General features: G+C 42.5%; 1 protein-coding gene across 1 annotated transcript in view; it reads right to left on the reverse strand.

Moving 5' to 3' along the window:
- The window catches only part of LOC126418747 (popeye domain-containing protein 3-like), a 291,229-nt gene that overhangs the window by 211,064 nt on the left and 53,522 nt on the right, over window positions 1-26,643 (reverse strand). The window contains exon 2 of the mRNA XM_050085673.1: window positions 16,729-16,810. Coding sequence (XP_049941630.1) covers window positions 16,729-16,810 — 82 coding nt within the window. The remainder of the gene's footprint in view (window positions 1-16,728; window positions 16,811-26,643) is intronic.

The following is a 26,643-nucleotide window of genomic DNA, read 5'->3' on the forward strand; positions in this document are numbered from 1 at the left end:
ACATCTCGCTCCCTGAGTCAACAGGTGGGGACGTTTGCAAGACAACAACCATCTGCATGAACAGTTCGACGACGTCTGCAACAGCATGGATTATCATCTCGGAGATTGGTTGGTTGGTTTGGGGAAGGAGACCAGACAGCGAGGTCATCGGTCTCATCGGATTAGGGAAGGACGGGGAAGGAAGTCGGCCGTGCCCTTTCAAAGGAACCATCCCGGCATTTGCCTGGAGCGATATAGGGAAATCACGGAAAACCTAAATCAGGATGGCCGGACGCGGGATTGAACCGTCGTCCTTCCGAATGCGAGTCCAGTCTTTAACCACTGCGCCACCCCGCTCGGTATCATCTCGGAGACCATGGCTGCGGTTACCGTTGACGCTGCATCTCAGACAGGAACGCCTGCGATGGTGTACTCAACGATGAACCTGGGTGCACTGAAAGGGTACAGTACCGCCCGACAGTGAAAATAGGTACAACATACTTCATTATTCTTGTCTGAACAACATATTTTTTCTAATAATAACTCAGTTTCAATTAATACAGCAAAGCCGGATACCAGTGTGGAAAGAATGACAATTTATTTATTTAATTGATCACATGTGCACTCCCACAAAATAAATCCCTATATCCAGTTTGGTGAGATCTGTGAAATGAATGAATGTATGGTCGTCTGCTAACTGCAGATAGTGAATGTGAGTATATGATCATCTTTGAGACGATCCTTTGGCCACCTTTGGTGGAACCAAAGAGATGAAACTTCCCGGAGCATTGAGCGCCTGAAATGTGGCTGACCAATACGGTAGCATGGTCTTCCCCCACCTCGACAGAGGTGCGAGATGACCTGAAGAACGGCCATGTTTCAGCACTCTGCCGCTGGATCTTGTGCTGTTAAGACCTGTTTTAGTTGTGCTCCGTAAAGACAAAAGAGTGGAGACATGGTATGCATGTGGAATATTTAAGAGTAGTTTGAAATAATAATTTCTCTATTTCAGGATCTTTTGTGGGGAGAATTAAATGTCAGGCAGGTAATATTAATGGGATTGTAGTAATCTTCGGAAGTGACCAACGGTCACAATGAAACCACGTGTAGCAATAAGTTGAAATACTTCCGTGTGCTTAAGTCAAGCTGAATTACTAGCGTGTGTACAATAAGTTGAAATATTTAAGAAATGGCGTGTGCAGGACTTGAAATTAGAGACGAGTACTTCCACGTGGTGAGTACTGTGTGAGTCTCAAACTGTGTATGAGACAAAAGATAAAGAGAAGTACTCGTCCATGGTATCAGTTGAGCACTCGCGTGTGTGATGAATACGTTCTTAATATTACTTTGCGTGGTATGATTCCGTGTGACGTTAGATTCAAACTCTGAGAGAGAAGCAAGGTGAGTCGGCCGTCTATCCAGCAACGCCACTTGGCTTGCATTGCACAGGAAGACGTGCATATATCTCCAGAGTTCATAGTAGCAAAGTAGAATTATGAAGTGGGGCAGTGTCGTGTGAAACTGGGATAAATATTAATTGAAGTGGGAAAGCTGAAAGTGATAATATTGTGACTATTCCCTGTGTAGTATTTCATATTGTAGTGTGGTGTATGTCATGTAATTTGGGTATGTGTGGTTTGCATGGGAGAGTAGCGAGGTAGTTTCAAAAGATTAGTGGGTTATGCGTGTTCCTTTTGTACTGCTCGGTCTAGAGAAAAGTTTCGTGATGATGATTGTGAGAGTCGAAGTGTGAGAAATAATAAAAGATCCACCATCCTATCCAGAAAGTGCACTGTAGCGTTAAATAATTACGAGACCATAAGGTAGAGAATCACCAATGTTAAGCCATGCCCACTGGGCGGAATTTCTCATGTGTTATTGTTGTAGGTTATAGAATTTGTGTGTTTAGGTTATAGAATTTATCGGAATAAATAAGATAGTGAAAAGAAAAAGATTGGTGGCCTTTTCCTTCGAATTGTATGTTGTCATGATATCCAGAATCTATTATGTGTGCGCCACTCATATTCAGTGCTGTGGCCACGTGTTGACAAAAGCCGTTAAATAAAAGACAAAAAGAAAATGTGGTATTGCCAGTGCGTAGTGAACAGTCAGAGTTCTGTAAATTACTGATAGTCAGATGCGTGTTTCCATTGCGTATTATTCATACAGGAGGATAATTTGTAACTAAATTGTGAGTATGAGAGTTCCTGTTACTCGATAAATAAGAATGAATCCATTCGCTTGGCAGACCACTCATCTTGCAGGCCTGACTGCTTGATGCCACAGTATGAGCAAAGCATGTGGGTGCCTCTCATAATTTCGACCCTGCCAGGATAGTTTGCCAGGATTCTGCTGTTAGGGTTTGCTGTTAAGATTTTTTTTATGGAATGTATTGTGATAGCGCTAAGAAGTAAAATTCTTTTTGTTTGCAATTTCTTTCTGGATTGGTGAGGATCTTTTATTTTCTTTATGTAATTGCTATGTCATCTAAGGTTGGAAGATCGTTGTATAATTTTTTTTGCATAATGTCCGTAGTAACTAGGTCACAGTCAAAAAGTGTAGTCACCATGGAGAATAGCGATTCTGGTGTGAGCGTAGCAGTGCGGCAGGAAGTGGCTGTCGACCATGGGCTAATGAGCGGGAATGGCAAACACTCGGAAGGGGCTGAACTGTTCAGTGGACCGCGGCTAGGTGATCCTTTGAGCGGTGGGCTTTGTCCACAATCGGGGGCTTTTCTCGACGACGCGGGCGAGCCGGGACTAGGTCAGGTATGCAGTGAAAGTGCAGCTACCCTTAGCGAAGCTACGGTTTCTCAGGCGAACGAGGTGAGCGCACCGAAAGTAGCAAATGACAATGTGCTACTGCAGTTTTTACAGAATATGGATAGAGATAATAAGGAGAGGGATAGGGAGAATAAGGAAAGATTGGAAGCGATGGATAGGGACACTGAGGAAAGATTGGAAGCAATGGATAGGGAGACTAAGGAAAGATTAGAAGGGATGAATAGAGATAATAAGGAGAGAGATTGGGAGACTAAGGAAAGATTGGAAGCAAATAAGGAAAGATTGGAGGCAAATAAGGAAAGATTGGAGGCAATGGATAAGGGAAATAAAGAGGCAATGAGGAAGCTACACACAGTTATCGATGAGCGTCTGTCCGCAGTTAATAATTGGTTAGATGAGGGGGAGAAGAATCTGGATGCAGTGAAGCAAGAATGTGATGCCGTGAAAGAAAAAGCCAATAATTTGGAGGTACGAATAAGTGCAATAGAGAGCGGTATTACAGAACGTAGGGACGTGTTTCCGGATGAGCGAATCAAAGAGATAGTGAAGGACCTACTTGCAGATAAACAAGGGGCATTAGACAGCGTGGAAGCTCAAGTCACCCAGCAGGAAGTGGCGCTAAATAAACACAGGGATGAAGTTGCGGAGGTAGTGGTCAGAATGAATACAATTAGTTCAGATGTAGGAAAGGTCAGTATAAGAGGCGAGACAGGCTCTGACAGTACGCAGCAAGAGGTTTATGCCGAGCTGGAAGAGATACAATCACTATTACAGTTTAAAGAGGCGCAATTAGAAATAAATAGGAAACATAGGGAAGAACTAGCACAGCTGCAATTAGCGCCCAGTAGCGAAGGTGACACACCACCAGGTAGATTGCAGAGGGAGAGTGAGATAAATTCAAAAAAAGAAAATACGCAGAAAGAGGAAGGCGAACTCAGAGAGTTAGAAGAACGGTTGTGTCGGATAAAACAGGTGGCAAACCCAACTGGGTATAGCCCAAGGTCGGAAAACATAAATGCGGAAGAAGAATGTAGGAGGCACTTCGTGTCGGTACAAACGTACACTTGTTTTCCGGATCCTGATAACTACCAACATCCATGTCTGTGGCTGTCTCAATTTCAAGATTCATTACCTGCATCGTGGGGACCGCTCCTCAAAATGAAGTTTGTGTGTAACCATTTGAGGGACGAGGCTAGAGCAAAATTTCAGGAAGTTATTAAAGACTGCAGTAGCTACAAGATATTTTGTGACAAGTTTTTAAATGACTTCTGGCCGAAAAGTAAGCAGGACCAGGTTAAAGAAAGCATATTGATGATGCCAAATTGTAACGAAGGTAGTATAAGAGATCCAGTGGCGTGCTATCAGGAAATACTGAGACGAAACTGGGGAGCTCATTAGGATCTGTATAACGAAGTTGCCAGTGAGATTGCGCAGAGATATAGCGATAGCAGGCAGAGGCTTAGACGATTCTGCGTCATTTCAGCACTTGTTACAGGAACTGGATAATGAGAGCAACATCGTGAACGGAGACACGACTCATAGGTCACATAGTGTCGAGGATAGGAACGGCAGAAACTATCAGAATGGCAGGAGAGCATGGAATCAAAGGAATGACGGGAATGGAAGTTGGCGAGGAAATAGGGGGCAGAATTCATGGGAATATCGACCGTCAAACCGGGAAAATAGAAGATGGGACAGAGATGGAAGAAGAAGGGAAAATCAAAATTATGGGCGAAGAGAGGATAAGCAGTCATTGCGTTCACGACAGGACAATCATTGTCACAATTGAGACGATCAAGGGAAAACAATCGTGTGGGCTTCATCACATTTCTAACATCAAATTATGGAAAAGTTAAGGATAGATCGAAAGTAGGCAAGTTAGGGTAGATAGTCAGTGTATTTATTTGTGGTGTGTAACGTTGTGCAGGGTCAAATCGAACATAACAATTTTCAGGCGGGATGTCAGGAAGTATGACGGAATAGACTGGTAGAATGAGTCGTGAGCAGGAGTCGACAGAGTGGTGTATGTACGTATTTTTTGTCGTATGAATAAGAATCAAGCAGAAACGACGTGATGAGTAATGAGAGGATAAAGATGGTAGATAGATAGAGAAGCGACGTGATAAATAGTAGTGGATAAAGGTGATATTTAAGGAGAGAAGCGACGTGAAGCAGTGTGATTAATAAAGAGAGATTCGATGTGATGAAACAGTGGTAAATAAAGGTGAGTAGAACTAATAATATGGAGGTGTCTTAGAGGTATGTTACAGAGAGGCCTGTGTATGCTTCAATCGAGATTGATGCGAATGGCGAAGGAACACCAGGAAATGATGGAGTAATCGACGGACGGAGAGCCGAAATACGAATGAAGAGATGAGGACAACTCCACAGCGTGAAAGGACATAAAGGGAGTATGAGATCCAGATGGTGAACGTTGTGGAATACTGAAGCAAGATGTAATATAACTGTAAATCTAATTCTTACCATAACATTTGCTATATAAAAAAAAAAAAAATTTGTTGTTGTTCTTGTTGAAGCCTGGTACCAGTATAACCAATCAAAACGGTACCAAGAATGTGTACAGTTATTTTGCAGGATGAATAATTTGTGTATTTGTGTTCTTAGATGAAATGTCGCAATTCGAAGTTGATATTTAGCAGGATGAATAATCGGTAGAGTGAATGCAGAGGTAAACTGATGGAGAGAGGTGCCAGAGTGAAAGGACGAATTCGGAGACCGGAAAGCTATCTCCGAAACAGCTTCATGTGTTATGTGGTTGAGTATAAGGGTGCAAAGGTATGGTATGTTGTCGTGAGTGTGGTGGTGTTAAGGTTAGCTGACTTCTAGACCTATTCTGTTAATGTATTAATGAATTGAATGAGAAGGAAAATGTGATGTCTCGTTAGTGAGAGTCGTAGAGTAGTGTGATCAATGTGCATACTCCTGTAACGGGGGTGCTACCGATCCATAACTAAAACATTACTGTGTTATTGTTTGATTTGGAGGAACTTCGATGGCAGGTCAGGATCTGACATCATGTGAATGGTTCATACATGTCCTAGAAATGTTATTATACATAATAAAAAAGGTAAAATACATAAATAGATGCTAATTTCTGTCTGTCACAAGCACAAAAGGTGCATTGTATGTTGTAGATTTAAAGTCATCAGTTTCTAAAATGTTTATGGTGTTAGGATGTTAAAGTAGTTTACTATTTAATAACATGTGGTAGGTAATTGTGAGCTGTGTAGATTATTTCTTATTTTTTTGTTAGAACACTTTCAAGGGGTATTAATTTCAGCCTGTCACAAGCACAAAGGTTCACTGTATATTGCAGTTTTAGAATAAACAGTTTCTAATATTTTCATTGTGATAGGATGTTAGAGTAGTCCACTATTTGATATTGTAATTATGAGCTGTGTAGATTGTTTATTATTCCTTTTTTTTTTTTTTTACACTTTCATGTTTTGTATGAGGGACGACAGGTACAATCAATAGCACAAGTGTGGGCCGTACATAGAAAAGAGATGAATGTTGATGTTGTATGTGTACAAAACTAGGATGTATAATTTTATGTTTTTTAGAACAAAGATTCTTTTATTACCAATGTATCTAATAGATCATACATGTAATCAATGAGCATTTAAATACTGTAAGAATATCCTTTTGTCTGTAATGTTGCGAGATGCACAGAAGGGTCTGACTGATTGGGTGTCGTAACACCCATACCGCTAGCGGGGCGAAGCTGACGTCGCCATGGGAGAGGTGACAAAGCCGCGGCACTCCCCACTCCACTGCCGGTCGGGGTACACTCCACGCGCCCACTACAGCAGGTCAACGGCCTGGGGCGACACGCACGTACCACTGGCCATTCATAAGTTCCGCCACCCTTACGACTGGGGAAAGTATCCCGCAGAGGCAACAGCGGGTGATTTCTTCTGCTCAATGGCGGAGCGGAGCGACGGCAGAATGAACGACGCGCGGCAGAGCCCGGCGGGCATTTTTTACCAGCAACTATTAACAAGTACTGGACTGTGGAGCCGTGAAACAAGATGACTGCTCATATGTCTCCATAAGGTGGAAAGTGAAGGACTGGTGTTTCCACGTTGTGAGTGGTGGAAAAGATTTTGTCTTTAGCAGACAGGACGATCGTTTTGTTTTGTCTTGACCACTGAACGGTGGGATCCATAAACTTTTGGCAGTGACTGGTTAAGTGTGCTTTGTGAATTGCATGTGGGACGCTTGGTATACTTAAAGAGAACAGTTGTCGTTTGGTGACTAATTATTGTATGAACGCAAGAAACTAAAGTGGGACACTGACATTTGCATTTGTAGTAGGAGACATTTCTTTAATTGGTTTGGGAATAAGTGCTGTTTGTTGGAACTTACGACATTTAATTACACCATGAACTGAAAGGACAGAACCGTGGGTAATAGCAGTTGTAGGGCCAATTTTGGACGACCAGATTCGTGTGGATGGTACTCTGAGAGTGACTATGACATTTGTGTTTAATGTGAGATACAGTTTACTGTTCAGTGCGTGTTCAAAATGCCGATTTGAGTGACTTAAAGACTTTCGTCCGGGTAACCATGGGAGAGCTTTGGCACCGAGGCAGTGTTTCTGGGGAACCTGTCAGCAACTTTTTTGACCCCAAGAAAATCACAGAATGAAATGATTCCGTGTGACTCGCAAGATAGCGAATAATGTATTTGTACTAGTAATTGTGTAAATTTTTTTTATATGTTTCATTCCTGAAGGGACAGCAAGTGTAATTGTATTTCATTAACATTTGTGTTTAGAATAGTTAGTGGTTTTTTTTGTTTGTTTGTTCTGGGCTACCAGTTCACGTAACATGTTTATTAGAAAATTTGGTACAATGATGCTTTAATTATTAGCCAGTGACGTAATACTAACGTAGCGGCTCTTGTTGCATAGGTCAGTAAGGTTGTCACAGGGGACAAGAGTTTGCATTGCACAACAAATATCGGAATTAATTGATGCATTTTGATGTCGTGGACAGTAATGATCTTGTTGGTGTGTTGACTGAAGCCACTTATTTTCATTATCACAGTGGTGATATTTCACATTAAAGTGTAACGAAGGCTAGTCGAAATGCAAGTTCTTGTCGTCCAAATGAGTAACAACAGAGAAATGAGCAGTAGAGTAAGATACGAGAGCTACTGGTGGATTCAAGCACTTATTGGTAAACTATTTACTGCGTGAATTGATCAAAGTTGATGGACTGACTGGCTCAGCAGCAGGTATTTGTACTGGTGGACAAGGATAAGGTTAAACTCACAGTTGAGTAGTGGTGGCAATTGCTTAAGTTGACTATATTACGTAACCAGTATGTAACTTGTGGTAGATATCATTGTTTTTCTTCTCAGTTTTATTTCTCTGTAGGTTTGATGTATATTTTAGAGTACTGATATGGAGCCTGACTTCTACGTGTAACTAGTGTACGAAATTTTTTTTCTTTTGTTGATTTTGTTTTGTAGTTAGATATTGCCGTGTAAAGATTATTACAACGAAACTTATGAATGTCAGATTACGTGTTCTGGGTTTAGACGGTGAGCTATTTAAGATTTCATGAGTACAATTAGTATTTTTTTTTAATTTTTTTTTTTGTCATAGAATTAGTGAAGTTTGGATTGCTCATAAAAATAACGAAGATCCCAGTAACTAAGCAAATTTTTATCTCAACATTATTTTTTATTTGTATGATGGAATGTTTTATTTGTCATGTGGATTGTTGTAAATTTGTATGTGTACGTTACTCCAGATTGTGGAGAGTACAATAATGGAACAACTGTGTCAATAATTTGGTAAAGTAACAGCACTTGGTCGTCTATTTGAGGTCACCAGGGGCTAAGGTCTCCTCCTGATTATTATGATGACTTCCTACGTTTGTTCTAATACAGTTTTCTTTAAAAAAATGTTCGGAACTGCCCTCGCATTGCAAGGATAGTACCGTGCCATTTTTTTCTGCATGGGTAGCCGGTGGTGAAAGGGTACAGTACCGCCCGACAGTGAAAATAGGTACAACATACTTCATTATTCTTGTCTGAATAACATATTTTTTCTAATAATAACTCAGTTTCAATTAATACAGCAAAGCCGGATACCAGTGTGGGAAAGAATGACAATTTATTTATTTAATTGATCACATGTGCACTCCCACAAAATAAATCCCTACATCCAGTTTGGTGAGATCTGTGAAATGAATGAATGTATGGTCGTCTGCTAACTGCAGATAGTGAATGTGAGTATATGATCATCTTTGAGACGATCCTTTGGCCACCTTTGGTGGAACCAAAGAGATGAAACTTACCGGAGCTTTGAGCGCCTGAAATGTGGCTGACCAATACGGTAGCATGGTCTTCCCCCACCTCGACAGAGGTGCGAGATGACCCGAAGAACGGCCAAGTTTCAGCACTCTGCCGCTGGATCTTGTGCTGTTAAGACCTGTTTTAGTTGTGCTCCGTAAAGACAAAAGAGTGGAGACATGGTATGCATGTGGAATATTTAAGAGTAGTTTGAAATAATAATTTCTCTATTTCAGGATCTTTTGTGGGGAGAATTAAATGTCAGGCAGGTAATATTAATGGGATTGTAGTAATCTTCGGAAGTGACCAACGGTCACAATGAAACCACGTGTAGCAATAAGTTGAAATACTTCCGTGTGCTTAAGTCAAGCTGAATTACTAGCGTGTGTACAATAAGTTGAAATATTTAAGAAATAGCGTGTGTACCATAAGTTGAAATATTTAAGAAATGGCGTGTGCAGGACTTGAAATTAGAGACGAGTACTTCCACGTGGTGAGTACTGTGTGAGTCTCAATCTGTGTATGAGACAAAAGATAAAGAGAAGTACTCGTCCATGGTATCAGTTGAGCACTCGCGTGTGTGATGAATACGTTCTTAATATTACTTTGCGTGGTGTGATTCCGTGTGACGCTAGATTCAAACTCTGAGAGAGAAGCAAGGTGAGTCGGCCGTCTATCCAGCAACGCCATTTGGCTTGCATTGCACAGGAAGACGTGCATATATCTCCAGAGTTCATAGTAGGAAAGTAGAATTACGAAGTGGGGCAGTGTCGTGTGAAACTGGGATAAATATTAATTGAAGTGGGAAAGCTGAAAGTAATAATGTTGTGACTATTCCCTGTGTAGTATTTCATATTGTAGTGTGGTGTATGTCATGTAATTTGGGTATGTGTGGTTTGCATGGGAGAGTAGCGAGGTAGTTTCAAAAGATTAGTGGGTTATGCGTGTTCCTTTTGTACTGCTCGGTCTGGAGCAAAGTTTCGTGATGATGACTGTGAGAGTCGAAGTGTGAGAAATGATAAAAGATCCACCATCCTATCCAGAAAGTGCACTGTAGCGTTAAATAATTACGAGACCATAAGGTAGAGAATCACCAATGTTAAGCCATGCCCACTGGGCGGAATTTCTCATGTGTTATTGTTGTAGGTTATAGAATTTGTGTGTTTAGGTTATAGAATTTATCGGAATAAATAAGATAGTGAAAAGAAAAAGATTGGTGGCCTTTTCCTTCGAATTGTATGTTGTCATGATATCCAGAATTTATAATGTGTGCACCACTCATATTCAGTGCTGTGGCCACGTGTTGACAAAAGCCGTTAAATAAAAGACAAAAAGAAAATGTGGTATTGCCAGTGCGTAATGAACAATCAGAGTTCTGTAAATTACTGATAGTCAGATGCGTGTTTCCGTTGTGTATTATTCGTACAGGAGGATAATTTGTAACTAAATTGTGAGTACGAGAGTTCCTGTTACTCGATAAATAAGAATGAATCCACTCGTTTGGCAGACCACTCATCTTGCAGGCCTGACTGCTTGATGCCACTGTATGAGCAAGGCATGTGGGTGCCTCTCAGCACTAATGGCAAAACGTCATTTTTCCGAATGAATCCAGGTTCTGTTTACAGCATCATGATAGTCGCATCCGTGTTGGCGACATCGCGGTGAACGCACATTGGAAGCGTGTGTTCGTCATCGCGTTACTGGCGTATCACCCGTCGTGATGGTATGGGGTGCTATTGGTCACACGTCTCGGTCACCTCTTGTTCGCATTGACGACACTTTGAACAGTGGACGTTACATTTCAGATGTGTTACGAGCCGTAGCTCTACTCTTCATTCGACCCCTGAGAAACCCTACATTTCAGCAGGATAATGCTCGACCGCATATTGCAGGTCCTGTACGGGCATTTCTGGACACAGAAATGTTCGACTGCTGCCCTGGCCAACACATTCTCCAGATCTCTCACCAATTGAAAACGTCTGGTCGATGGTGGCCGAGCAACTGGCTCGTCACAATACGCCAGTCACTACTCTTGATGAACTGTGGTATTGTGTTGAAGTTGCATGGGCATCTGTACCTGTACACGCCATCCAAGCTTGTTTGACTCAATGCCCAGGCGTATCAATGCCATTATTACGGGCAGATGTGGTTGAGGTGGTTGTTCTGGGTACTGATTTCTCAGTATCTATGCACCCAAATTGCGTGAAAATGTAATCATATGTCAGTCTTAGTATAATATATTTGTCCAATGAATACCCGTTTATCATCTGCATTTACTCTTGGTGTAGCAATCTTAATGGTCAGTAGTGTATTTATACTTCATTCCTTGCGATTAGGCGTCAGGGTCACAGACTCATTCTCAAGTGCTCATTCTTGTAATCTACGCTTGATAATGAAGCTATAGCAACGAAACTGGTAGCGAAGAATGAGATATAAATAAGTAAAATGAAAACACTGAAATAAAGCTGTGGGGTCTCTATTCTGCAAAAAAATAAACACTTTTGCAGGAACAAACCTGGAAATAGAATTCTCCCTCGATAATAATCAAGAAGATCGTAAAGGTATCTAATGTTCACTTGATGAAAATTGGAAATTGCACGTCAATTTTTCAGTTCGATCATCTATTTTTTAATTTCATAGTAGGTGTAACTTAACAATGTTGAATCATTCCGCTCACGTTTCGGTAATGAATCATCTTCAAAGAAGACCTTTTTGTAATTCGTTTGTAGAATTTCGTCTTGGTCACGTTTCCGCATATCAGAGATTGCATTACACTGTGTTTTGTGTGACCATTTAATTGTGAAGAACTTATCCCAATGGACTCCATACAATTTGGCGGACTCTTAAAAACAGGCTGATATGAGCTCCCTTGGAGTAACAGTTAATATTGATCAAATGAAACTGATGGTTCCAGAGAGCTTTCAAACCCAAACATGTGCGCTATACAGGTTCAAAAATGGCTCTGAGCACTATGGGACTCAACTGCTGAGGTCATTAGTCCCCTAGAACTTAGAACTAGTTAAACCTAACTAACCTAAGGACATCACAAACATCCATGCCCGAGGCAGGATTCGAACCTGCGACCGTAGCGGTCTTGCGGTTCCAGACTGCAGCGCCTTTAACCGCACGGCCACTTCGGCCGGCACGCTATACAGGGTGAGTCATTAACTATTGCTACCAAGAATAGCTCCAACAGTATGACAGAAGCTGAAACGTTTGTGGGACAAAAGCTGCATGGGACAACGGGGGCCATAATATGACAATGGTCTTTTGTTGCTAGATGGGGTCTCATCAGAGATCTGGAGGTCACCTTTGTTTTTTTAAATGAGATGCTACAGTTTGGTACTACTCCCTGACAGCGGCTGTCGAGACGAATCCAATGATACGTAACAGTAAGATCTTTGAAGGTCAACGAAGGTCAAAAAGGTGGCATGAACGTCCATTTACAGAAGTTGTTCGAAGTGATGACCATTGGTATCAATGCAGTGCTGCAATCTTCTTATCGTGGATTGAGTGGTATTCCATATCACATCGGCACTTATCGAAGCACATGCTCTGACAATTATCTCTCGCATATCTTCAAGCGTAGTTGGAATGTCTTTATAAACAATGTCTTTTACGAATCCCCACAAGAACAAGTCCAGAGGCGTCAAGTCTGGCGAACGAGCCGGTCACGACACATCTCCTCAGTGTCCAACTCAACGATCTGCAACTCATTTCTAGCCATCAGCGAAAAAGGTGCCGGAGATCCATCATGTTGATACCACATTCTGTTCCTTACGCTATTTCTTCCAGTAACAGACCTAATGTTTCTTGCAGGAATGTGGTGTACTTCCTATCATTAGGATTTCCTTCGATGAAATACAGGCCTATAATTCTGTGCTTCAGAATCCCATACCATACATTCACCGAGCACGGTTTCTGGTGTGCAACTTGGAGGGATAGTATTTATGGCGATGCAGAACACGAACAACAACACTCTGGCACATGCCAGATTCCTTTGTGACACAAGGATTTCAAATAACACTGGCAAGAGTACCAATTTCCGTTTCCTCGTTAGTAACTTCCCTTTCCTGGATATGTTTCCGATGCGTTAAAGATCCAGTTGTTCTCAATTTGTCACACACATATTTAAATGTACGACGTGTAGGGTGAGCACGTCGAGGATATCTTTCAGCATGTAAGTCTAGATCTCACTGAATTTCGTTGGCATTCTCCGTAAATGAGAACCATATCCACTTGTTCTTCAAGGGAATACATCAGTCACATTCGCTTGATTCGAGGATACTAGTCTTACGTTCCTGTTAGTGTTGTATCGCGAAACCGTCGAATGGTGTTTACATGTCAATTGCACGTTAGATGGATACGCCATATTCGGCGAATATTTACTATTTGCCCCACATACCAGAGAGCATGTGCTTCGATAAGTGCCGAAGTGGTAAGGAATAGCTCTCAATCCATGATAAGAAGATTGCAGCACTGCATTGATACCAATGGTCATCACTTCGAACACCTTCTGTAAATGAACGTTCAGGCAACCTTTTGACCTTCGTTGACCTTCAAAGACGTAACTGTTACACATCATTGGACTCGCCTCGATAGCCGCTATCAGAAAATAAGTACCAAACTACCGCATCCCGTTTAAAAAAAAAAAAAAAAAAAAAAAAAAAAGTTGACCATATCTCTGACGCAACCCCAGCTAGTAACAAAAACCCAACGTCATATTATGGCCCCCGTTGTCCCATGCAACATTTGTCCCATAAGCTTTTCAGCTACTATCATACTTTCGAAGTTATTCTAGGTTAGTTAGTGACTCACTCTGTATGTATGCAGACTGAAGTGACAAATGCGAATTTGTAGCAAGGCCACGATCGATTCCCAGCTTTTGTCATAATTTTCGTTCAGATCGCTTCAGACTGTATGTATACATCATACATGTCCGGGACTTGAAAAGCTCACTCGAACCATGTAGTTTCATTTGATTAAAGCACCTATACCTCGGTTTCCCCAGTTTCGTCTAATGCAGAGGAGGTATTCTAATAGAGTTGGAGAGCTCTGGGATGTTAGGGGGAATGGCAAGTAGGCTGAGGGGCGAGTCGCCTTGGGCAGTGGTGACTGTGTACCTGGGCCACGCCGCCACATATTACCCTGAACACGGCTAGTGACCATTTCCTCCCACCAGCAGCCTCCGCAGTACTCAACCTCATCAACACACCGTGCATGAAACCAGCTACAACAGAATCATTGTGCAGTCGAATCAAATCGTGACTCAAGAGGATATGTCACTGCATATGGAACCCACAGAAGCGGTCACTTACCACAGATGAACAGTTCAAAGACACCAACAGATGGTAAAGATAGCAGAAACAACTATGGCTAATCGGGAAGCGTTCGTGAACCGTGACAGCTTATCTGCTACCAACATACAAAGTACGCAGCAGCAGTAAAATACATACTCTCTGGATCAGTACTTGTGTGGTTTATGTAGTTCTGTGCAAAGAAGAAAAGCAAATGTTACCAGGTTAAACAACAAGCCTATTGGCAAACGTATCAGAATGGAAGCCTTATTAGCTGGATTGTCGTCAGCAGTATTTTTAGCAGTGTAAGGGATCACTGTCACAAAGTTTGGGGTCCCCGGCTGACGCACCGTAGTAGTGAGCGTCAGCTAGATGGCGCCTCTGCCTCAGCTCAAACAGCGCCGCCTGCCACAGTTGGCCATCAGACCTCTACTGCTTTCTTTTTTGTACCACGTACAGGTTCACGATAAGCCCTCATGAGCAACGTGGCCCTCGCCAGTTGTCACTTGACACTGCTCAGCAGAGCATTTGGAGAGTGTCTGCATACTCAATGCGGTGAAGTTTCCAGCAGTCACACGTCACAGCAGCCACTCACCCAACGCAGTGAAGTTCCACAGCACACACTTACCCACCGTGGAGTAGCTGCCGCCAGCTGGACGTCCTGGCGACCACTTATTAACTGCAGCAAAGTTTTGGCAGTCAGACATTGTAGCGTCCACTTATCATGCGTGATGAAGTTTCGGCAGCCAGCTTTAGAGCACCTAGCTATGAAGCGTCAGCACTGTCCACTTAACCACTGTACCGAAGGTCCGAGTGGTCAGAGAATGTCGCGCCCACTTAATACGCATGGCTAACTTTTGGCAGTCAGACACTGCAGTGCCCACTTACTCAGTGCAGTCCTGGCTGCCAGACACTGCAGAGTCCACTTACCACATGTGATGAAGTCCTGGCAGCCAAACTTGCAGCACCCACTCACCGAGTGTGATGAAGTCTCAAGCAATCACACACAGAGGCACCCTCTTAATCACTGTGCTCAAGTTCCGGCAGTCGGACACTGTAGTGCCTGCTTAGTAACCGTGATTGATAATTGGCAGTGAGGCACTGCAGTGCCCTCTCCGTGCTAAGGAGTTGAAGTTCGCAGCAGTGCCCACTTATTCCGCTTGGTGCAGCTCTGGGACACTTACCGTTTGTGGTCAACTTCCAGCAGTCAAAATCACAGCATGCATCTACGAAGTACAGTGAAGTTGCTAGCAGTCAGACATCGCAGCGTCAATTTAACCACTGTGTTGAAGTTCCAGCAGTCAGACATTGCAGTACCCGCTTAATAACTGCGGTTAACATATGTAAATTAATGCAGATGAATAGGAAAAAGAATCCTGTAATGTTTGAATACTCCATTAGTAGTGTAGCGCTTGACGCAGTCACGTCGATTAAATATTTGGGCGTAACGCTGCAGAGCGATATGAAGTAGGACAAGCATGTAATGGTAGTTGTGGGGAAGACGGATAGTCGTCTTCGGTTCATTGGTAGAATTTTGGAAAGATGTGGTTCATCTGTAAAGGAGACCGCTTATAAAACACTAAAACGACCTATTCTCGAGTACTGCTCGAGCGTTTGGGATCCCTATCAGGTCAGATTGAGGGAGGACATAGAAGCAATTCAGAGGCAGGCTGCTACATTTGTTACTGGCAGGTTTTATCATCACGAGAGTGTTACGGAAATGCTTCAGGAACTCGGGTAGGAGTCTCTAGAGGAAAGGAGGCGTTCTTTTCGTGAAGCGCTACTGAGGAAATTTAGAGAACCAGCATTTGAGGCTGACTGCAGTACAATTTTACTGCTGCCAACTTACATTTCGCGGAAAGACCACAAAGATAAGAGAGATTAGGGCTCGTACAGAGGCATATAGGCAGTCATTTTTCCCTCGTTCTGTTTGGGAGTGGAACAGGGAGAGAAGATGCTAGTTGTGGTACGAGGTACCCTCCGCCACGCGCTGTATGGTGGATTGCGAAGTATGTATGTAGATGTAGATGGCAGTCAATAACTGCAGTGCCGACTTCCTCTCCGTGCTAAGGTGTTGAAGTTCCCAGCTGCAGTGCCCACTCATTCAGTATGGTGTAGTTTTGGTAGACAGACATTGCAGTTCCCACTTACCATTTGTGGTGAAGTTCCAGCGGTCAAAATCATAGCATGCATTTACCAAGTGTAGTGAAGTTGCTAGCAGTCAGGCATCACAGTGTACATTTAGCCAGTGCAGTGAAGTTCCAGCAGTCGGACATTGCAGTACCTGCTTACTATAATAATGTGCCTAAGGTCTTGCATCAGACACTGCAGTAACCACTTACCCAGCGTGGTGAAGTTGCCAGTGTCCACGACCCATGACCCGTTGTGTGACCCAGTCGCGCCACTGCTCTGGCTCCCGCCCATCTGTAATGACAACAACAAAATCAGATTGTTACTCCAAAAAAGGCATTCCAGTGAACCTCCTTGCTAACGTTACAATGTAAAAGCACATTCATGTGAGAAGTAATAGTAGGTACAAGCCTCCCCTGGTACCATCGTCCAGCTAGATGTTATGTGTTACTTTCCTAAGTCATCTTGAAGTCAGGTTCAAAATGACAAAGCTGATCACCTCTAAGCCTAGACTGGCTGGCAGTCTTATAACCCAAGGTGGGCGTGTCCATTTGTACCGTCTATAAGGAAAAACTACTGGATCCCCCAAAAGAAATTTAATCTTCTGATTGAGCTCTCCCTAAAGACGCCAAACCTTGTCTAACGTGAAGATACATCACTCCCGAGGATGTGACCGAAAACCCACACTGCAGTCAGCGCGACCAGCAGTTCGCTAAGCTGGATATCACACCCCCAGACGCGTGCAAACTCGCTTGTCAATTCATAAGCGAGTGAGAAAATACACCCTCACTAGAAGGACCTAATGAACCTGCCCCTTCTTCTGGGAAGAAGATGCAACCAATGGCCAGAGCACTTAAAGTGTCGTTCAAGCCGTATCTGGATCCCTCAAATACAACATTCACACTTTACATGGACAAGGAACTTTAACTGCACGCAGCCTACTGTGTAGATCAGACATGATATCACATAAGCTATGAAGTTCACCAAACATAGGAAACTGTATTCTCAAGAAATTTACGGATAAAACGGTAAAATCCTAACACAAATCGCCAATAGCATGACCTTACAGCAATACCTCCCTTGGAAATCGTTCAAGGTCCTCGTGTTCAGAATGCAAGAAAGACACTGTTCGCTCTCACGAAATCGCTGACCAATCAGCCTGCTCAGCTCGTTCAGGGATTTTAAAGCTTGTCACTAGGCAATGCGCCAATAATGAATCGCCACTTGAGAACGCAACAGTTCCTTCGCGAAGTGTAACAAAATAATAACAGACGGCTACAGTATGAACAAGGTGACAGGAGCAGTGTTCTCAAGTGCTTCAAAGGCTTACAGCAGTCTCTAGCTGCACCTCAACTTGAAACTGAGTGACGTTTGCTTCCTCGACGAACTCATATGTCTCGATTTTATTTATTTATTTACACGTCAAGTTCCGTAGGACCAAATTTAGGAGCAAATCTTCAAGATCGTGGAACATGTCAGTACATGAAATTACAACGTAAAAGCCCGCCTGCTTAGCTGGGTGGAAACGTGCTCATTTCCCATGCAAGCGGGCCCGGCTTCGATTCCCGGCTGGGTTGGCGATTTTCTCCGCTCAGGGACTGGGCGTTGTGTTTTGTCCTCGTCACCATTCCATCCTCATCACCGGCGCACAAGTCACCCAGTGTGGCGTCGAATGAAATACGACTTGCACTCGGCGGCCGAACTTACCCGAATAGGGGCCTCTCGGCCAACGATGCCAAACGCTCATTTCATATTTTTTACAACATAAAAGTAATAACAGATAAAAATAATATGTTTTTGAAACCGAAATAAGTTAATCCATACGTTTAAGTAAACTCCTCGACAGAATATAAGGAGTCGCCCATGAGGAAACTTCAGTTTAGATTTGAAAGCGCGTGGATCTCTGCTAAGATTTTTTATTCGAGCGGTAGCTTATTGAAAATGGATGCAGCGGTATACTGCACAAGAGTTAAGTAAGTCCGATCCAAATGCAGGTTAGATTTCTCCCGAGTATTAACCGATTGAAAGCTGCTTACTCTTGGCAATAAGCTAATATTGCTAACAAGAAATGACAGTAAGGAATATATATATTGAGAGGTGAATATCAAAATACCCAGACGCGTGAACAGGGGTCGACAAGAGGTTCGTGAACTTAACACCACTTATTGCGCGAACCGCCCGTTTCTGAGCCAAAAATATCCTTTTAGAATGGGAAGAGTTACCCCAAAATATAATAACATACGACATAAGCGTATGAAAATAAGTGAAGTATACTAATTTTCGTGTCGAACAATCACTCACTTCAGATTTTGTTGAATTGTGTGTTAGAAACTGTTAAAACTGAGTCTTACTGTGATTTAGCGTTAGTTTTTTTTTTTTTTTCTACAAGCCATGAACTTAGGTCAGGGCTTAACAACTGGCCGGTTTTGGGCGCGAGTACTCGCGTCTGCTCAGGCACGTGCTCGCGAGCAGGTGCAAGGTCGCGGAGTAGGGAGGGAGTGGAGGGAGGGGAAATGCGCGCGCACGTTTGAATAGGGCCGCAGCGTGCCTATTGAATTCGCGCCGACTGTGTAACGTTTAAAGTACTACGATCAGCTCTTAACAGTCACTTCGCTGGTTAAGAATCATGTCAAGTCGCCGTTGTGTAACCCCAACCATGCTTTCGCAGTTCAACCCCCATTGGGAGCAATTGTATTTGTTTACAGAAAAAGATGCTGTTGCAAAATGTTTAGTATGTCACTAAACGCTGAATTCTTTTAGGAAATTTAATTTGCGGCGACATTATATGTTGTACCACGCGAAAGACTACGGAAGTGGAAAATGTGATGGACCAGATCGTGCATAGGAAGTTATTAAACTTAAAAGGAAGCTATCGGGAGAAGATCTGGACGACGGAGAAAAATTAACTGAGGCATCTCTCAGAGTGAGTTACAAAATTGCTTTGCTTTTAGCAAATTCCCTGCGCCCCTTCACTGATGGCGATTTAATAAAAGAATGTTTGGTAGTTGCAATGGAACATTTGTGTCCATCTCAAGTTGAACATGTGGTGTCACCGCCAGACACCACACTTGCTAGGTGGTAGCTTAAATCGGCCGCGGTCCATTTAGTACATGTCGGACCCGCGTGTCGCCACTGTGTGATCGCAGACCGAGCGCCACCACAAGGCGGGTCTCGAGATACGGGATATCACTCGCCCCAGTTGTACGACGACTTTGCTAGCGACTACACTGACGAAGCCTTCTCTCATTTGCCGAGAGACAGTTAGAATAGCCTTCAGCTAAGTCCATGTCTACGACCTAGCAAGGCGCCATTAGCCTTACATAGTTTGATAGCTATCGTACGAAATGTCTCATCAAGAATGCTGTATTCACATGAATAAAAGTTAAGTATTCGAGGAGCTGCATACTTTTCTTATTAGCATTTACTACTTATCCTGTTCCAGAATTCACGCCCGTCTGCGTTAGATTTCGGCCTCCTCTATCTACAAGGTGTTGGCACATTTACCAACACATCAGAACAGTTTCGGATTGTGCCATTATCTAACATGACAATTATGCGTCGCATACAGGACATGGCAGACGACGTCCAGAGCCAGCTTGCAAATATCTGTAAATATTTTATGGCGTATTCTCTAGCTCTGGACGAAAGTGTTGATATCACTGGAACAGCGCAGCTTTCCATATTTATTAGGGGTGTTAATAGAGATCTTCAGGTGAGGGAGGAGCTCCTCGATGTAGTAGCCATGGAGAACACTACAACCGGAGGTGATAATTTTAATTAGTGTTGAAGAAGGCGTTGAAAATATAGGATTGTCGTGGTATTCTTTAATTTCAGTGTCTACAGACGGTGCACCAGCGGTGACAGGGAAAAAATCAGGTTTCGTTGCGCTGTTGAAGGAGAAAATGCAAAAACTGACCGTGCCGAATGAAATAAGGGGCGTTCACTGTGTGATCCACCAGGAAAACTTATGTGCAAAGAGTATCACTCTAAAAAAATGTGATGAGTGTTGTTGTTCGTACAACCAGTTATATAAGGAAGCATGGGCTACAACACAGACAATTTAAAAGTTTTCTTGAGGATGTAGAAAGCCAGTATGGTAGCCTGCCTTATTACAGCGAGGTCCGCTGGCTTAGTCGTGGCGAATTATTAAATCGATTTTTTTGCCTAGTAGATGAGATAAATATGTTCATGGAAATAAATAACATGTCTGTTCCTGATTTGAAAGAGCCTTCATGGAAATGTGATCTCACGTTCTTAGCAGATTTAACTAGCCATCTGAATGCTTTGAACATTTCACTACAAGGTAAAGATCTGCTAATTACTCATTTCATAGATCGAATACGAGATTTTAAAATGAAATTGACACTTTGGGTGAGTCAGCTGGAATCAGGAAATCTAGGTCATTTTCCTAAATTATCATCCATGCAAGATGTTCACAAAGACTGTGAACGTTATTCACATAGTTTAGTTGCCCTTAAGGAAGAATTTGATCAACGCTTTCAAGATCTGACAGCACTAGACAGTGATTTTGATCTGTTCTCCTCTCCATATTTAGCGAATATTGAAGAGATTCGTCCTGAGCTGCAACTAGAAATTATTGACCTGCAGTGTGACAGAGAATACAGAGAGACATTTCAGAACAAGAAAAACATTTTGGAATTCTACAGACACTTCCCTCAGGAAGTCTGACTGAAATGCACAAGAACAATTACTCCGAACACAGACGCAATTGTAAAGGGAAAAAGTACAAGATAACCGAGAATCCCACACTTCAGTGACACCTTTTATTGTGTAGCAGTTCACAAATTAATACGAATGTAGAGGCATACACTAAGCTAATAAAATTATGTGGCACGTGTACATTCTCCTTTATTTGTTTCATTTGTCGCAGTAATAATTCATGAGTGATATCCCTGCAGGTGGCTGCGGATTTACATTGACTGGCGGCAGCTGTTGTGTGCCCCACGTGACTCTCCCCACTCTCCGCTCCTGCTCACATCTTGCTCCGCGAGCACGTATGTTGTGAAGCCCTGACTTAGGTCATCAACTGCACTATTTGAAACCGGGCCAGTGTTGCACACAGAATCCTTTACTACCAAGCTAGTGTCATCAGCATACAGAAATGTTTTAGAGTTAACCGTAATACTAGACGGCAAATCATTTGTGTAAATAAGCAACAGGAGTGGCCCCAACATTCTTTCATTGGAAAAGTCTGTAGTTAATGGAGGAACATGGTGATTAATGAAGTTTTGCAAAATAACCTCAAGGTGAAATACTCTCCTCTTTGTGTGCTGTCATTTGGCAAAATCTCATTTCCATTTCTTAAAACGTTTATGAATTATAAGGAATGTTGTGGATATTTCACTCTGGATTTATCGCTGGCGCGGTGCGATAGCAAATGAGTGCTCTATGTCAGATCAGGTTTCTCGAGCTTGGCTGCAGGTAGAGACCTTCAACCAAGTCTAAAGAAAAATTCAATATTTTAGCTAAATTTCATATACAGAAACATATTACGTAATTTCAATCAGACGCAAAAACATAGCGGCCCCTATTCTTCATTGCAAACTTTTTCGTATTTCGTGCAGTGTCTTCCTTCCACGTAAATATGACAGTATCTATGACCATTATCGAAATGAGAGGCACATCATAATGAACTTGACAGATAAAACTACAAGTAGAGCAAAAAAGAATTTTTTTACCGAATAGTTTCAGTAAAATCGTTTGAGAAATACTGCAGGGCGTGCGCGTCCATTCTGTCGTCGCCGACCGGCCGAAAGGTGGCAAACGGCTGTCGGTCTCCCATTCTGAACAAACGAGTGATCTCACCCAGCTCTGGTCACTGCGCATCAGTAGTTTTTCTGCCACTCCATGAATAAATACGGCGCATCGCTGTGGGTGTATCACCGCGTCGCCACGGGCGAAAACGTTCAGCGTCACGGCAATATTCTTCTGTCTTCGCACTCGCGCCCGAACTTCGCCGAACAACTTTTTGAGACTGCCGCGAGTGACTATCGCACAGGGCCGCCCTTAGCATCAGCGTGTAGCACTCGCTACAATGTCATGTCTCCTTAACAATGTGACGAACAATGATATAATTTTACAGATACATGCAGTGTTATATGTGGACACTATCTGCAAAATGTGTTGGGAATGCAGTTAGTAGTAAAGAAGTAATAAATTAAAACGTTATGGCTGATGCTGGAGATTTACTCCTTGAAACTGAGATTACTATTACTATATCCTGAGACTCCTACTTATGCATCCACTCATAACATAGTACGATTCTTAAATAGTAAAATATCGCCAGTTGGTACTTTTAGTGGTCTTCCCAAGGCATTTGATTGTGTATAGAACTGAAGTTTCATGGAACTGATGGCATTACACACAGCAGGTTTGAGTTATACTTAACAATCATAATGCAAAAGGTTGGGCTGAACAATTCAGACAATCTAAGAGAGATAGAAACTTCTACTGACTGGGAAAAAAAACAAAGGGAGTCCCACAGGGTTCTATTTTGGATCCACTCATTTTCCTTATGTAGGTCAATGGCCTTCCCATTAACATTCAACAACAAACAACTGGTACTTATGACAAACGATACAGGTGTTGTAATAGATCCTATTAGAAAGACAGCAACAAAAGAGGTTGTAACTTACGTTTGTCCAATAATTATTAAATGGTTCTCAGAAAATGGACTCTCCCTAAATTTTGAAAAAAAACACGCTATATTTAGTTCGGTACAGCAAACAGATTCATAATAACGATTGATGTAGCACATGAGCAGCAGTCAGTAAATAGCGCAGAATGCTCCAGATGTTTAGGTGTGCATATCGATGAACACTTAAACTAGAAGAAGCATGTTACTGAGCTTCTCAAGCAATTAATTTCAGTTACTTTTTTCTTAGTATAATTGCTAATCTTGGAAACAACTGAATTAACCTCCTGACATACTTTGCATATTTCCGCTCAATGAAGTCTTACGGAATAATTTCCTGGTGTAACTCATTACTTAGAAAGGAAGTACTGAATTGCACAAAAGCGGCCAGTAAGAATATAATATGCGGTGTTCATCGGTGGACGTCATGTACTTACCTCTTCTAGGAGCTAGGCATTTTAAATTCACCATTACAATTCATATACTTACCCCGGAAATTTGTCATAAATAAGCCATCACAATTTGAGAAAAACAGCGATGTCCTTACCAACAATGCTAGAGGGAAAAGTGGCCTACATTGCCCATTGTAAAGCTTCAGTGGCTCAGAAAGGAGTTCAACATGCAGCAACAAAAATGTTTGATAATGTGCCCATAACATAAATTGTCTGACAGGTAGCGAAGCCAGTTTTAAATCTAATTTAAAACTGGCCTATTTTACGCCTTATTTTAGATATATGTGATGATGCTGTGCTGATTATATTTATATGTTTCGACGATGCCATTATGGTCTTAACACTTTAGGACATGGTGTAAAAAACATCTGAGGATGGTCATTACGGACTGAAACCGGTCATCGTCTAAAGAATTGATATTGTGATCAAAGACTGGAAAAATAAAAAAACATTTGACACTACTGGATCACTATTTGTATACGCGACCATGTCGCAGTTGGTAAAATCATTTCTCCTAGGCAACTCCTTCTATTCTACTGACGAATTTCTGCTTAAAACTGGTAGCCAGTAAAAAAACGAAAACGAAAAAAATATCAAGTATAGTTGCATGAGTCGGACTAAAACTAACAAAGTGTTCATTAATGTTGACACTAATCGCGTATACGTGTCCTGTAAACAGACTCATTTCACATTATTTCGTCACGGGATCGTTTAGCTGGCGAGAGAGCGTTTCGGAGATGCTAAACAAACTCCACTGGCAGACGCTACAAGAGAGACGTTGTGCATCACGGAGAGATTTACTCTTGAAATTTCAGGACAGTAGTTTTCAGGAGTCAGACAACATACTACTGTTCCCCCCACATGCTTCTCTCGTATTGACCACGAGGAGAACATTCGAGAAATTAGAGCCACTACAGACGCTTACCAACAATCATTCTTCCCACGCACTATTCGTGAGTAGCACAGGGTTGGGGGTATCAGATAGTGGTACCAAAAGCACCCTCCGCCACACACCTTTAGGTGGCTTGCAGAGTATGATGTAGATGTAGATGTTCAAATAATGTGTGGAACATGTAGCTTACTAACCGAACAGTGAAAAGGTAGTAAGAGACAAACTCTCAGTTTGTGGGAGGGCGTCAGTGAGAAAAAGTTTCGTAAAAGTTTGAGATCACGTGTGAAGTTTGCTGAATGTCGCTAAGCCCTCTCATTTTCAAACGTAGGAGGAATATAGTCTGAGTAACTTCAAATGGTTCAAATGGCTCTGAGCACTATGGGACTTAACATCTGTGGTCATCAATCCCCTAGAACTTAGAACTACTTAAACCTAACTACTTAAACCTAACTAAGGACATCAGACACGAGCATGCCCGAGGCAGGATTCAAAACTGCTACGGTAGCGGTCGTGCGGTTCCAGACTGTAGCGCCTAGAACCGCTCGCCACGCCGGCGGGCGAACTCTGAGTAACTCGTGCACTGTGAGTTACAGTGCCTCACGACATATGCAAAGTTCATAACTGTAAACCTTTAACATAAGAACAGGCCTCTTAATGAACATCTTATAACAGCATTTCAAATTTTCAAATTTGCGCAATAATTATATGAAATACTGAAAATCAAATTTTTATTGACCCTGGAACCTGCAACAGGAATTGTGCACCACGAACAGGGTTACCCGTTTAGTGGAGGCCCTTACTGGGAAAATGATCACCCGCAATAGTTTACGAATATGCACTATGTTCAGTTCAGATTTATAGTAGTATCAATATTAGGGCATTGGAGAAGCAGAGGTATCGGATTTGGGATGCAGTGGGGCGTCCTGGAGTCTCCGCATGTAATGAAAATATTAGGACGATTGGTAAGTTCATTGAGTGTTTGATTTGCATGTTGGTATTCCTGTTGTCATTCATCGTATGTAACTTTTTATTTGTAGTTCACTGTTGCTATTTGAGTTTACATATTGTCATTTTGTCATCTGAAGATACTGAGTGGGGCTGTGGATGCCAAAAAATGGAGTGCCAAATGGAGAGATCGGTACATTGCCGACACGTTCTTCTGTTTCATTTCAGCAGAGTGGCAACAGCAGCGGAGACAAAAATGGTTCAAATGGCTCTTAGCACTATGGGTCTTAACACCTGTGGTCATCAGTCCCCTAGAACTTAGAACTACTTAAACCTAACTAACCTAAGGACATCACACACATCCATGCCCGAGGCAGGATTCGAATCTGCGACCGTAGCGGTCACGCGGTTCCAGACTGAAGCGCCTTTAACCGCACGGCCACACCGGCCGGCTGCAGCGGAGACAGCGGTAAACATATGTGTCTTGTATGACGATAATACCACTGGACACAGCACGGCAAGAAGATGGTTCTCTCGTTCTGATCGTTTTGCCATTAGTAAGTCTCCGCGTTCAGGAAGACCTTCGGTCTTAAACGCATTAATTCATAATGATACACGTCACTGTACTCGATAACTGGCGAATGTAATGAACTGTGATCGTTCCACCATCGTGCGACATTTGCATTCAGTGGGGGAGGCTCAAAAGTAGGGTGTATGTGTACCGTGTGCTCTAAGCCAAAACCACAAATATCAGCGGATGGCATAAAATTGTACATTTCTGTTTGGCTCGTGAACAACACCGACCTTCCCTATCCTGCATCGTTACTGGTGGTGAGAAATGGTGTCTTTACGCTAAGGTAAGGCAAGGAAAGGAATAGGTGAGCCCAAACAAAGCAGGAGTTGCCGTATAGATACCTGTGCATATCCACAAAATATAATATTGTGCATCTAGTGGAATAGCGATGGTGTGGTGTACTACGAATTGCTTCCCCCAGGTGTAACCAGAACTGCTGACATTTATTGTCAAGAACTGAGAGGCCTTGCAGACGCTGTCCAATAACACCGACCAGAAGGACTACGTGTAGTGATGTTACTCCACAATAACGCCCGCCAGCATTCTGCTATAAAACACTATACAGAAGCTCGATTTGGAAGTCATTACGCATCCGCATTATTCACCTGA

Source organism: Schistocerca serialis, chromosome 9 (genome assembly GCF_023864345.2).
Source record: "Schistocerca serialis cubense isolate TAMUIC-IGC-003099 chromosome 9, iqSchSeri2.2, whole genome shotgun sequence".
NCBI classification, from domain to species: Eukaryota; Metazoa; Arthropoda; class Insecta; order Orthoptera; family Acrididae; genus Schistocerca; species Schistocerca serialis.